The sequence below is a fragment of the Micropterus dolomieu genome, linkage group LG17 (genome assembly GCF_021292245.1).
Source record: "Micropterus dolomieu isolate WLL.071019.BEF.003 ecotype Adirondacks linkage group LG17, ASM2129224v1, whole genome shotgun sequence".
NCBI lineage: Eukaryota > Metazoa > Chordata > Actinopteri > Centrarchiformes > Centrarchidae > Micropterus > Micropterus dolomieu.
The window spans coordinates 23847275-23860469 of record NC_060166.1 but is presented as its reverse complement, the minus strand read 5'-3'; the positions used below and the strand labels follow the sequence as shown (position 1 = coordinate 23860469).

General features: G+C 43.5%; 1 protein-coding gene across 1 annotated transcript in view; it reads left to right on the top strand.

Annotated features, from left to right (window-relative positions):
• Positions 1-13186, top strand: part of arhgap35a (Rho GTPase activating protein 35a) — a 68967-nt gene extending 55781 nt beyond the window's left edge. The window contains exons 4-7 of the mRNA XM_046074961.1: positions 5182-5259; positions 7005-7136; positions 8585-8690; positions 9174-13186. Coding sequence (XP_045930917.1) covers positions 5182-5259; positions 7005-7136; positions 8585-8690; positions 9174-9672 — 815 coding nt within the window. The 3' untranslated portion in view covers positions 9673-13186. The remainder of the gene's footprint in view (positions 1-5181; positions 5260-7004; positions 7137-8584; positions 8691-9173) is intronic.
• Positions 13187-13195: the final 9 nt, after the last annotated feature.

Below are 13195 nucleotides of genomic sequence, written 5' to 3'. Positions count from 1 at the left end.
CCACGGACACGCCCATTGACGAAAACTCGCAAATAGCACAACTTTTCATCGTCAATGCCTTTAGAAGGCACAGCAGAAATTTGACGTCGATCCGACTAAATCCCTAGGAGGAGTTCGTTAAAGTATGAAGTGTGTAAATCATCCAAAAATGGCCGTAAAATTCAAAATGGCCGACTTCCTGTTGACTTTAGGCTATGGGTTCTTGAGGCTTTTTTGTGCGTCTTGATATGTTACATGTCCCTAGAAAATTTCGTACATGTAGGTTGAACGTGAACGAGGGGCTAATCTTTTCCAATTTTCTAGGTGGCGCTAGCGAGTCATTTTGCCACGCCCATGTGCGAAACTTGTAGAATACGAAATTTTTCACCGGTTCTGACATGTTTGCAAATTTTGGTGAGTTTTCGAGTATGTTTAGGCCATGTCAGTTGAGCCTACTTTGCAGAAAAAAAATATATATATATAATCCGAGCAAATTCAATAGGGACCTCGCACGGTTGTGCTCGGGCCCTAAATATAATCTGAGCAAATTCAATAGGGACCTCGCACGGTCGTGCGAGGGCCCTAAATATAATCTGAGCAAATTCAATAGGGACCTCGCACGGTCGTGCTCGGGCCCTAATGAAGTGTGATGAGATCCATGGGTAAAGCAGCTCCTCTCCTCTCTGGGAGTATTGGGAGCACAGATGTGGTTGGATAGCCTCTTCTAACCTTGCTCACCCTGTTGCCCAGATGCCAAACCCCCTGCCAGGCTGTTCTGGTGCCCCGCTGCCCTAGGACTGCCAGCTTGCCTCTGCCACCAGCTTTTACACTAAACCAGAGGCGACTGGTTTAGAGTTCGTGCAGGGTCGATGCATATGTAGAAATATTTGCACTCTCTATTCTTGGCTGGGCTGTAACCAGGATTTTCATTCATTCTCCCATCCTGCCACTGCCAAACATACAACAATTTTTTTTTTTATTTGGACTCATTCATTAATTTATTTAGTTAGCTGTATTATATTTTCAGTAAGTTTTTAAATTTAAATGGAACATTTGCACTGTTCTGTTCCTCTGAATATCACAGCTTATTTAACACAACTAACTAAAATATAGCTAAAATACCTGCCTGTTTTACCTATACCTAGCTTCAGATTACATACTGGATTTCTTAGCAGATAATTTGCTCCAGAATTATTATATTTTTTTTACTGTTATATAGACTGGTTCCAAAAATACTGGGTCTATAAATATGACTTCAATGATAGTCCTGATACTTGGGTTTGAATGTTTGATAGAAAACTTAATGTGGTTTAGGAAACTTGGTTATACATCGAAGTAATCACATTTTTACACACTCATTGCATAGAATTGTCTTTTTATCACCTTACATAAAGTGAGTTGCTTTTGAGCAAGTTGTTTTGCTGTTGCTTACTGACATGCTAAATCATTCCACTCTAATCTCTTCCCTGATTTAAAGTCTCTGTATTTGTGGATTACTGGGGCCTTACAAAACATCCGCTGACTTCCTCTGTGTGGGAGAATAGGGGCAAAGCTTGAGATAACAAGGCATCACATTAGATTTCACCTCACTCTGTTCAGATGTTAACTGGAGCAGTCACAGCACTTAGTTCTGGATGAAGGAGGAAAAACTGGTTATATGTGTTTATATACATACACACTGGTGTGTGCATACATGAGGATTTCCTCTGTCACTCCTTTAAGTATTTTACCTAATCCTCTTGTTTCCTCCTCCTCTCCTGTGTCCTTGTTTCACTACTTCTTTCTTCTGATCCAGTCATCATTCTCTCCCCGTCTCTCCAAGTACCTTCACTTGTCAGATTAGATTTCTTTCATCTTCCTCACAACCCATATTTCTATTTCTCCTCCTGTCCTATCGTCACCTCACACAATTCATGGAATTTTCTTCTTCCTGCTACCACCCTTCATTACTATCTCTCTTTCCTCTTGTCAGCATGGGTGTGTGTGTGTGTGTGTGTGTGTGTGGGTGGGTGTGTGTTAGCAAGGGGGTTGCCAGGTAATGTTCTGCCCCATAGCTCCCTCTGTCCGATCAATATCACAAGGTAGGAAATTGGAAGAATGTTTGGGCTCAGCTCTTTTCTGTGTGAGTTTAGTTTGCTCCTGTGTTATTTGTGTGTGTGTGTGTGTGTGCATGCATGCATGTGGGAGATGTGTAGCCTCACACACCTCACAGAACCAATGATTTCCCCTCAGGGATCAATAACGTATTTCTGATTCTGAAAATTTGCACAAAAATATTTTGTTTACATCTCAGCACATGCAGTACATAATGGCACACACACACAGGCTGCAACTGGAAGGGCGAATGAGTTACAATGTGCTCTGTGGTTTTGATTGCAGTTGCTATAAGTAGAACATTTCTTATCTCAGATCTGCGTCTACAGTCGGTGTGTATTATGGGTACTCACAAGAAATGACCATACAGGGCTGACACTATGTCTATCCCTATAGTGGGAGCTGTTAATGAGTGACGTCGGGGCATGCAGCTTTGACCAACATCCTTCCGTTTTCCATCTTTTTCAAACAAAAATACTCGCAGCTAACTTAAAAACACAAACCCAGCGTCCCTGCCTTGTTGTTCTTATCAGTTTAAATGTCACTGATGATCCTCATACAGTCTTGTGTTCATATACTGCATCTAAAAATAATTATTCAAGAATGATGACCTTGTTCTATGTGATAACCCTCAGACAAAGCCAAATTCATGTGAGAGTCAGAATTTATGAATACAGCAATATCTTATACATATCTTGTACATTTTGTATGCATTTTTTATAAAGGCAATACACATGATGTGCTGAAAAACTCTTATTTTCTCTCTTCAAAAGTCTTGTTTCTTTGTTGCTTCTCTTAATTGTGCCTCACACCTCACTCCCTTTGTCCTTGGGAATAATAGAGTGGATGTGGTATTTTATGTTATTTTCATGCAGTGTTGTAGAAAAGCAGCTACATAAAATCAATCCATTGTGACTGCTGTTATCTCTCCTCAGCTCTGGCTTTCTCTCAGTGTGGTAGCCGCAGTGTGTTCTGCTCACGGGTGCCGAGGTGATGAATGTGTGTTAGCGTGTGCGGACATATCTGCTGGCTGTAGGAGCCTCCATACTGATGTAAAGGGCAGCATCCAGCAACCGCCTGTTTTCATGGTGAACCGTGAAATCAGCCTCTGGGCTGCCGAACCCAGACAGACGCTGGGGTCTGAGCTGACGTGGGATCAGCTGGAGTGTTGTCAAGACAGTAACATGCTGCAGGAGCATGGCCACTAACGGAAGGAGCATTTATCATGCTCAGAGTTTGTATGATTGCAGATTCACAGGTGTGTTTTGGCCACTTGAGTGCTGCTGGAAGCTGCAAAGTCACCACTGTATTTTTAGGTATCTACTCCTATTTGTGTGCGTATTGCATGAGGATAGAGGCACCAGATGCTGAAGAAAGTAATGCTTTATCTACACTGCACTATGGATTGATAATAGCTTTAAAGAATGAAATGTTAAATTTCCAAAAAGAATTGACAAGGCTAAAGAAGACATTGTAATAATGCAGATAAAAACGTGTTTGCCACAGGAAGTGTTCATATTTACGTGTTTCCCAGGAAGTACTTTGTTTGACCCCAGAGGAAGAGGATACTGTTCTCTGTTTTGGAGAGCTCACCTTTCCAAGCTATCATCGTAAAACTTTTATTCGCATTCTTTATCCACTGACTTTACCAGCTGCTTTGTGGCTCCTCTTCCATTCTTTTCGGTCCCTCTAACCTTCGTCTTTTATGTGTTCTGTTGTTTCAAACACATTTCCTATCCCTCTGTATATCCTCCTTATCTTAATCCCTTTATTTTTTTCTCATTCTCTCTTTCATCAGTCTGACCCTCACCTCCTATGCATCCTCACACTCCCTCACTATCTTTCTCAAACTTGGGTTCTTGTCCTATTTTTCCCCTATCGCTCACTCCTTCCCCCCACCGCTGCCACACTACTCCCCTCACCCTATCTCTGCTCCCATCCCTGTTTTCCTAGTGTCTGGCTAGAAAAGCTTTTGTGGGTAATTGATTGGTAGAAGGAGGAGATCGATGCTGTATGCCCTGACTGAGAGCTCTCTCATTTCCTCCCTGCCTCTCTCTATCTCGCCCTCTTTTTCTGCCACTCCCTATCATCCTCACTCCCTCTGGATTGCTCTTTGTCTCCCTGAATCACCACCAAAGTGTGAACGAAGAGAGAATTTCAAAGCTGGGAGTGGAACATATCTTGTCATGTGACTGTCCCGCTTCAACGTGGTTGCTTTTGTTTTCCATGTCTGAATACACGGATGTATAGCTAACAGACTAAAATAGATTATTGCTGTAAACAGATACTAAAATACACAGGCCTCCTTAATAAGTATTTAATTGGCTTATTCAATCAGATCAGTCTAGGCTGCACCTGCCGTGGGCCATTAAAAGTCTGGAAAAATACATTTTCAAGCAGCAGGCAAAAGAAACAGAAAGGCCAAAGTTTATGAAAAACAGCAGACTGTTGCAGTCCTGCTCTTTTGTCTCGTATTGTTGTAGCAGTGATGAATGGAGCACTGTAGTGTTCTTTATTGCTGTCACTGAAGTGTTTATGTTGTTTGAACTATTAGACGGACCACAGCTGTCTATAACCTTCTTGATGTGGATGTAGTCTCCCTCAGTGCTACAGATTTTATATCTTTTATACTCCAGCTGTTACATTTTAGACACAATATCTTCTGATGCATTGGTCAGCTGGTACATATGTCACAAATGGTCAGATTCCTTAAATATCCTATTAAGTATGAAGTTGGGTGTGAGAGGAAAAGCACATGGCATCCACAGTTCCTCAAGTAAAGTGTGTGCCACTAAGGTCACCTCAGCTTGTCACAGTTCACCAGTGGGCTCTTAGCAGGCCTGCAGGAGTGCTTTATGGGCTTAATAAATAGTGCTAATAGTGTGTTTAGATGGAATGGGGACATAGGGAAAGGCTATTAGAGCAACAGGCAGTAGCTCTACTTTTTCAGCAACTATACTCTGCGTAATGATATATCAAAAGGGTTTTTGGAAGTGATTGACCAGCTACTATAAAAACTCGAGGCTTGTCGCAAATTGAACACATGAAAAGAACACTGAGCTAATAACATTCCTCTTCCTCTCTCTCCCTTTCATTCTTCTCCACCAGGGTTGAGCACAGAGGGCATCTACAGGGTCAGCGGAAACAAGGCAGAGATGGAGAGCATGCAGCGGCAATTTGACCAAGGTTTGTTACTTTCCCCAGCACTCGCGTATACATGAGCGCACATGCTCATTCTTGCCTCAGCCCATGCACTTACAGGCTGGGTGTGAAGAAAAGGCCACGGGGGGGGGGGGGGGGGGGGGGGGGGGGGGGGGGGGGGGGGGGGGTGTCCGTATGAGTGTGTGTGTCTGTTTCTATCTATAACAAACCTGACTCCCTTAATTACCCATGGAGCATTAATTCTACAGAGGGAATTGGCCTTCGCTTCCTTTTAGACTGTAGAGCTACCTCCTCAATCTTCTACCTGCTCCTGTGTGCGTGTACACACATGTGCGTGTACTGTACAAGTGCTCTGAATGTGCACCATGCCTATCTGGTGTGGGCAGTTAATTACATCCAGATTGGTTTGGTTAATGAAGCATGTCACTGCCGAAATAGGTAGCAGAGCAAGATGGCCTGTGTGTGTGTGTGTGTGTGTGTATGCGGGCGTCCATGCCTGTTTGAGGTTAAAGTCAACGTAGGTAATCAGAGTTGAAGGCCAGCGTTGAATCTTTCTGAGCCTCAAGTCAATGGGACAAGACAATTACAGGTGAAACTACAGCATAGGTGTCCCATAGGCATACTGAAAATGGCACTTCATCAGCTCCCTGAAGATTCTTATAACTCATTACAGGAGAAAGCTGCATCAGTTGCACTGCACTTTGGATACTCCCTAAATGGGAGCTCTTATCAGACTGTTCAAGAACTCACTAACTGTAGCTGTATTTTTTTTCTTTCTAAGCATACTACCATTGTAAAGGAAAAAGCTATCAGAAAATGGGCTTTTTTTAATTGTGTCTCTTGGTCACACACGTAGACACACTCTCCGCTAGAGTGGTGCTCTAGTGGTTCTACTGTCTGACTCTCTGAGCTGTCTGCTCAAATCTACTTTGTAATTGTCTACGGTTCGTTCTGCTTTTATTTAACTGAAATGATCCTATGGTACATCACCAAAGATGCTTTTTGTCATTTACTCATATTGATTAAATGATGAATTGAGAAGTCTAGGACAGCCCTGTTTATGCAGGCATGTCTACAAGCACAAGCAGGGAATTGGGCGATGTGGATTAAACCGTCAAACCCTGTGTGTGTAATTTTACATTGCAATATTACAGTGTATCATGATTTAGTACATTCTTTTGGAAAATCAATAACCAGACAGGAATGACTGTTTTTGATTAAGAAAATATAATACCTGACAAATCAAGTACTTTATCACTTTGCTGCAAAACTCATATAAAAGTCCATTATTTCCATAAAACACTGTTAATAATACTAATGATAATAGTAACAGATCAGCTTTATATGATGATTTTCAAAGTACTCAAAGGTACTTGACAACACAAAAATTGCAGAAAATGTAAAAGGCAGGGGGAACAGTTGAGTTTTAAGACATCTTTTTAAGTTAACCTTTATTTATGTGGGTACAATTCTGATGCCGTTGTTCCAGACCACTACCCTCATGTAAAATTCCTAGGTGGATCTTTAATAAAAAAGGTTTGAGTACCCCTGGTATAAACAGTATTGCAGAATCTCTGACGGTTAACACAATTGAATTAAAAAAAAATTAAAACATTTTTACAGGGTTTTGGAATGAATGCGATTGTCAGGTGTCTATAAGGTGTTTATTTTGGCCAACTCTCTTATTTACTGTGTGCATGTAACATTGTTATATGTGATGCGTGTTTTGTATTTCAAGTGTCTTCTTTCCCTTTTAATTTTGTTCCCAGACCACAACCTGGACCTGGTGGAGAAAGACTTCACCATGAACACAGTAGCCGGAGCCATGAAGGCCTTCTTCTCCGAGCTACCTGAGCCTCTGGTGCCCTACAGCATGCAGGGAGAGCTGGTGGAGGCCTTCAGTAAGTCCTGGGGCTCTGGCGTGAGGGGATGTTGGGCAAAGGGATGTGGGGGAGAGTTCCTCACAGAAACACGAGTGTATTGGATTTTGCCTTAAATCCTTTTCCATTCATTGTAACTTTTCTTTAACCTAACAAGCAAAACTCTTGCAATCCAAATCCATCCATGGGGAGAATTGGATTTAACACTCAGGGAACGGAAGAAAAAAGGGGATGGAGGAGAGAATATTTAAAGCTTTGGAGAGGAGGATGTGGGGATGATTACATATGATGAGGGGATGCGGAGGCACTATGGACAGCAGGGTCTGGATGAAGTCATTATAAAACAGTCATATGTTAGATAAACGAGGGTGCTCCTGCACTCTCCCCGGCCTCTCCTTTTCTCTTTGTGTCCTGTAATCTGTCGGAACGGAGAGTTAAGGCATAGCTTAGTCTTGCATCGCACCAGAGAGATTTACCCCCGGGCTCACAAGGCTGCTGTCACTCACAAAGGTGTGTGTGTGTGTGTGTGTTTTCGTTGTTTTTTTTTACGGTCCCAGCGAGACACTTCAGCCGTGACAGAGACCTGATAAAGCTCCTGCAGTCTGTGTCACAATAGAGGAAAAGAAGAGAGAGTGGAAAACGAAAAGTGGGGTGGAGGTAGAGACAAGAAAGCCTTCATTTGGTTGAAAATGGCATATTGTGCTTGGCATTTTCAGAATTTGTTTTACTGAGAGGTGGAGAAAAAGAGAGACATAGAATAGCTGGGTTGATTGTGGATATTGTCATGGTGACGTTACTTTAAATAAACTGTAGGAAGTTTGTTAAGTTTTGATTACCAGTGATGGATGTACGGCCAGTACATCTCAAATCTGTTTTTTATCCACACTGACCTCATTGTGGGAATATACACTCAAGTTCTCTGATTGTAAATCATGTTTGTGATGTGGAGGAGAACATCTGCTGTTCTCACTGCCTCTCTCACATTCACGCAGGATGGACTGTGTTAGCTGGTGACGTCAGCTTTTCTGACTCACTCCTCGCTGCCATCAGGCTTAACACACCCAGCGTATGTGTGTGTGAGTTGCTGTAATCTGTAGGACATTGTGATGGGTGTATGCGTGTTATGTTTCGCCTCTGGAATGTGTGTGGTCTTTGTCTGGTGACTTTTTTTTTCTTCGGAGAACTATAGTTTGGAGTCCTTTTTTTGTAATCGTTGAATTGAATGTGTGAGCTTTCTGTCATATCATTGTAGGATGAAATCATTGTGTCCTGCACATATTTTTTTGAGAGCTCAATCCAAATGCTTTCACTGTGCTCTTCAAATTGTCCTATTGTCTCCATTGTAACCCCCCCCCCCCCCATCTTTCTGTACTCTCACACCCCTGACATCTTGTCCTCAGATTTCCCTAATCTTTTCTTTCAGCCACTTTCCTCCCTCCTCTAACTCTCGTCTCTCTGCCACCATTCAGAGATCAATGATAGGGAGCAGCGCTTCCAGACGATGAAGGACATTCTGCGCCGCTTCCCCAAGGAGAATTACGAGGTCTTCAAATATGTCATCAGCCACTTGAACAAGTGAGTGAGTGGCGGGGTCAGAGACAGCCTCTGACAGCTGTGCTGACTACACCGCCGGTCACCCAGTCAAGTGACCTGGCACACGGACAGAAAAGAGGGTTTTACTCAGGCTGAGTCATGATCTTTGTTAATGCAGTGGTTATTTATTGCCTATGTGGATGGTAATGGATGTTGCAATTTATGTATGTATTAAAAGTTTAGGTGTAATAAATACAAAATTGCCAGGAAAACTTTGTAGTTTAAATTCAATCTATCAGTGGTTCCTAGCCTGTGGGTCAGGACCCCCAAGAGGTTCCAAGATGATAAGAAAGAATAAGAGAACAGTCACACAAAATTAATTTTAGTTAAATAAAAGATAATTTCACTTTCTTCAAATGAAGATTCTGCATTATTGCCATAACCTTTAATGATGGGTCCGTTTTAATTTGAGGTACTGATTTGTGGCCACTTAATTTCACTTCTTGATTTCTTTGTGTTGCCCAGGGTGAGCCAGAACAACAAGTTGAACCTGATGACCAGTGAGAACCTGTCCATCTGTTTCTGGCCCACACTGATGAGACCAGACTTCACCACCATGGACGCCCTGACTGCCACCCGCACCTACCAGACAATCATTGAGAGCTTCATCCACCAGTGCGCATACTTCTTCTACGGTCAACCTCTGGCTGACGGCGTCCCCGGCTCCCCCACCTCTACGCTCTCCTCCGGTGGAGGGACCTCAGCCTACTCCTGCATGGCTGGAGGCTACTCATCCTCGCCGACTCCGTCCCCGACTCCCTACGTCCTCCCCGCCACCCCTCCTGTCATCCCACAATATGGCCCTCCTATCCACCACCACCACCACCACCACCACCACCACCTCCACCATCAACATCAGTCCCCATCCCACTCCCCACCTCCTACTCCCCAGTCACCGATCCCAGCCCTGCTGCCACCCTCCCTGCACCCCCATCACCCCCCTACGGAACAACACACGCTGTGAACCAGGGATCAAGGGAAAGAGGGATAATTTAAAAAAACGACGAGGATGGACTACGAGATTCAGAGAGCTGTAAGGGTTCAGAATAAGAGATTTTGAAGTTTGGGAAGGAATTGAAGAAGATAAATTGAAACGTGAACAGGAGGTAGGAAGAGAAGTTGAGTGAGATGCAGTATGTACAGGGAGAAACCTACATGTTTTGGAGAAGAAGGGGGGCATTTGAGCCTCCGTTGCTTTTAGAAAAATGGACACACGGCATAAAAGAGGATCACTGAGCCTCTGAACTGGCAGTATGATCTTTCCCCCTCCTCACCGCTTTATCCCATTGTCTCTCAGTCTCACTTCATCTAGATCTGCCCTCCTTGCCTTATAGAGAACGTACACACAAACGCACTAACAAAGAGTGAGATGTTGTCAGTAACTGTTAAAGGGACTCAGGGAGGGACTCAGAAGTGAAGTACAGGGGGAATATGAACTCTGTTATGTTGGGACTGCTTCACAACACACACACACACACACACACACAAACACAAACACACACCCACACACACCCACACACACAGAGACACTTGACACAAACACCCAGTGGCCAGTGTGCCTCCGACAACCATTCTCCTCAATCCCTTAGCCTCTAACTGTGCTGGGAATTTTGGTGGCCGGTGCACATTTTTGCAAACTGACCCACCTACTGTACCTACCTGGAGGCTGTGGCTGGGACACGTGTTTATTTTACCACTGTACAGAGGACTTAAGCAAGAAATACATGTTACTGCTCACTGGACAGGATGTTCTTACACATTCCTATCTGTCAACCCCTTTCTCTCACACACACACACACACACACACACACACACACAGACAAATTCAGTTTCAGTTGAGGCAGTATTTCAAGCACAGAAGAAAAACAAAAAATCTCATCCGACCGGATCTGCGAGGCATCAAATTGGAGCAAAGGATTATGGGAACTCTCACACCCATGGCATTCTGGGAAGGCTCCTCCCAGTCTCCTGTTTGCTCTCTCTCCCTCGGTTCGAACTCGACCTCATGCCCGATCTTTGCATGAAAAAAAAAAAAACAGCATAAAAAGTGGATTTTTTAATCGGCCCAAATCTTAATTCTACATTCACATTCCCACTGTTCTGATGCATTTTTTATTCTGTTCTTCATTTGACAAAATCTTGGGAAACACAGAGAAACCCAGGCCCATCACTCAATGAGTGGCCTTGCGTGTAAGTGTCTGTGTGACTGTCTATCTGTCTGTGTGCGCATGTATCTATGCCTTTTTGTTTTACCTGAATTTCCCTGCATTAGGCAGATAGTGGGAATAATTCCAGGGTTGGACCTTCATCTGTCATGTTGCTTCTTTCACGCTGTGGTAGTTTTACGAGTCAGTGCGGCAGTTTTCACAGTAAGGACCTTGTTCAAAAAGCACTTTTCTGAGCACTTTGAAGGCACATTTAAAATTGGAGCTGCCATAACATGACAGCCACCGTTCACTTTGACAGTCCACCCGACTCTCTTTCTCTCTCTGGGAACGCACCACTGACATCTAGAGGATGAAATGGGTATTGCAGCCATAACCCCAGTTCCACCACTGCATGGGCGTAGCACCATTTTCCTACTGTGGTTTTTGTAGCATCAGATGCTCTTATAGGTGCAATTGTTATAAATTTTCAGCATTGTATGTCAGATAAAATTTACTTTAGAACTCATGAAGTGTAAGAGTGTAAGCAAAAGAACAACAGCAGTTTTAAATCTGTTACAAATCAATTGAGTTTATATAGATTCAGTCTCTGTAGCCACAAAGCATGTGGCTACATTGCAGCTGATTTTACAAGCAGTGAATGCATTTGCCTCTCTGTCTGTTGTTGTTAGCTTCCATTTCACCAAAGCCCTTTGTAGAGGAGTGCGTGCCACTTCCCAGACGCTATATTTGAGTAGAAATAAATTGAGGCACAGTGTAGCATTAGAGGCCAGAAAGTAAGAGCTGGAAACGAGGCTCAAGATTTGACAGGTGGGATGCTTTTTATCATTGGAAATAATTTGTAACCACTGCTCTAGGCCTCAGCATGCTGTCCTCATAGGACACAGCCTTATGCCTCTGGAAGGGAAACTCAAACCTGCTCTCGGAGGACTCAAAATATAATTTGCAAGAGCGTAACCACTACACCAGACTCCCCCCGCTGTCACTGCCATCACATCCCTTAGTCATTCCCTGTCCAAGAGAGACAGTTGGGTCCGAGAGAGACAGCAGAACAGACAGTCCATTCATCCGTCTTCATGACTGGAATGGAGCATCACAGAATTCCTCGGACCAGCCTGCTGTTACCGTAGAAACCAGTGAGATGGGGCTCAAGGAGAACTGCTGAGCCCCGATCGAAGCAGCTTTGTGAGTGTGTGTGCGTGCGCGTGTGTGCGCGCACGTGCACACAGCTTGAGAAAGAGTGTGCGCATGTGAACTTGTGCGTGTTAATGTTAAGCAGATGCTCACCAAGGTCACTTATTCTGTTTGACACTGAATTGCATCTCTGCATGTCTCGCCAGCCTGTCCTCTTGGGGGGGGGGGTGTTAACCAATCACTGAACTCTTAAAGGAGCTTTTATCAGTCTACACTACCTATTTACCTTGTGTGTGGGTGTTAATATGTGTGTATGTCTGTGTGTGTGATAAAGGAATTAAGAATGAGTTGAGTGGGTGGGTTTGAGCTAACATGCTAGCAAGCTGTGCTTGGCAGATGGCCAGACACCAGCGTGATCCAAACAAACGTGAAGGAGAGGAATGCAGTTCTCCTTGCGGTCATTACCCCGCGGTGTAACCCTGTTAGCTCGTCCAGATTACACACACTGATCCTCAGAGAAAGTGTGAGAGAGATGGGGGAGAGATTGGGGAGAGGGTGGGAAGACAGACAGCAGACGGGTGAATGGGATCATTATTTGGGAGACGGAGGGAGGAAGGAGGGGGTGACCACTGGTACTTGTGTGTAAACGGCGGCCAGTGGTGTTCCCTGTGTATATCAATGTGTTAATACTGAACTGACTGTGAGGGAGCCAAAGACTGTGGAAAAAAGGGTCGAAGGAGAGATGGGAAGCAAAGTGACAGTTTAGAAGAACAATTGAATAAAAAATGTGACTTTGGTTCAGCGATAATATGTGGCTGCATTGCTTTTCTTTTTGTTTTGTTTTTTGTTTTTTTGCAACAATGGTGACAGATGTCTGTTAAGTTAAAATGAGAAACAAGCAAAACTATATTCAAATGGTTGTTTATTGGTATGTTAGGGGGTCTAACACTTTGCCCTTTAGTCAGTGGTGATAGAAAAAAAACGTTTCTTTTTATGTTTTATTTTAATAATTAAAAAATACAAAGCAATTTTTTTTAACAATTTCTTTGTGAACGATTGAGAGACCAGCCCAGTATAGTGCATGATTTCTTCCCAACCAAGGAAGAGGGCTCCACCACTCTCACTATTTAAGAGATGATAAAAAAAAAATATTAAGAAATAATGGGGGGGGGGGGGGGGGGGAAAACA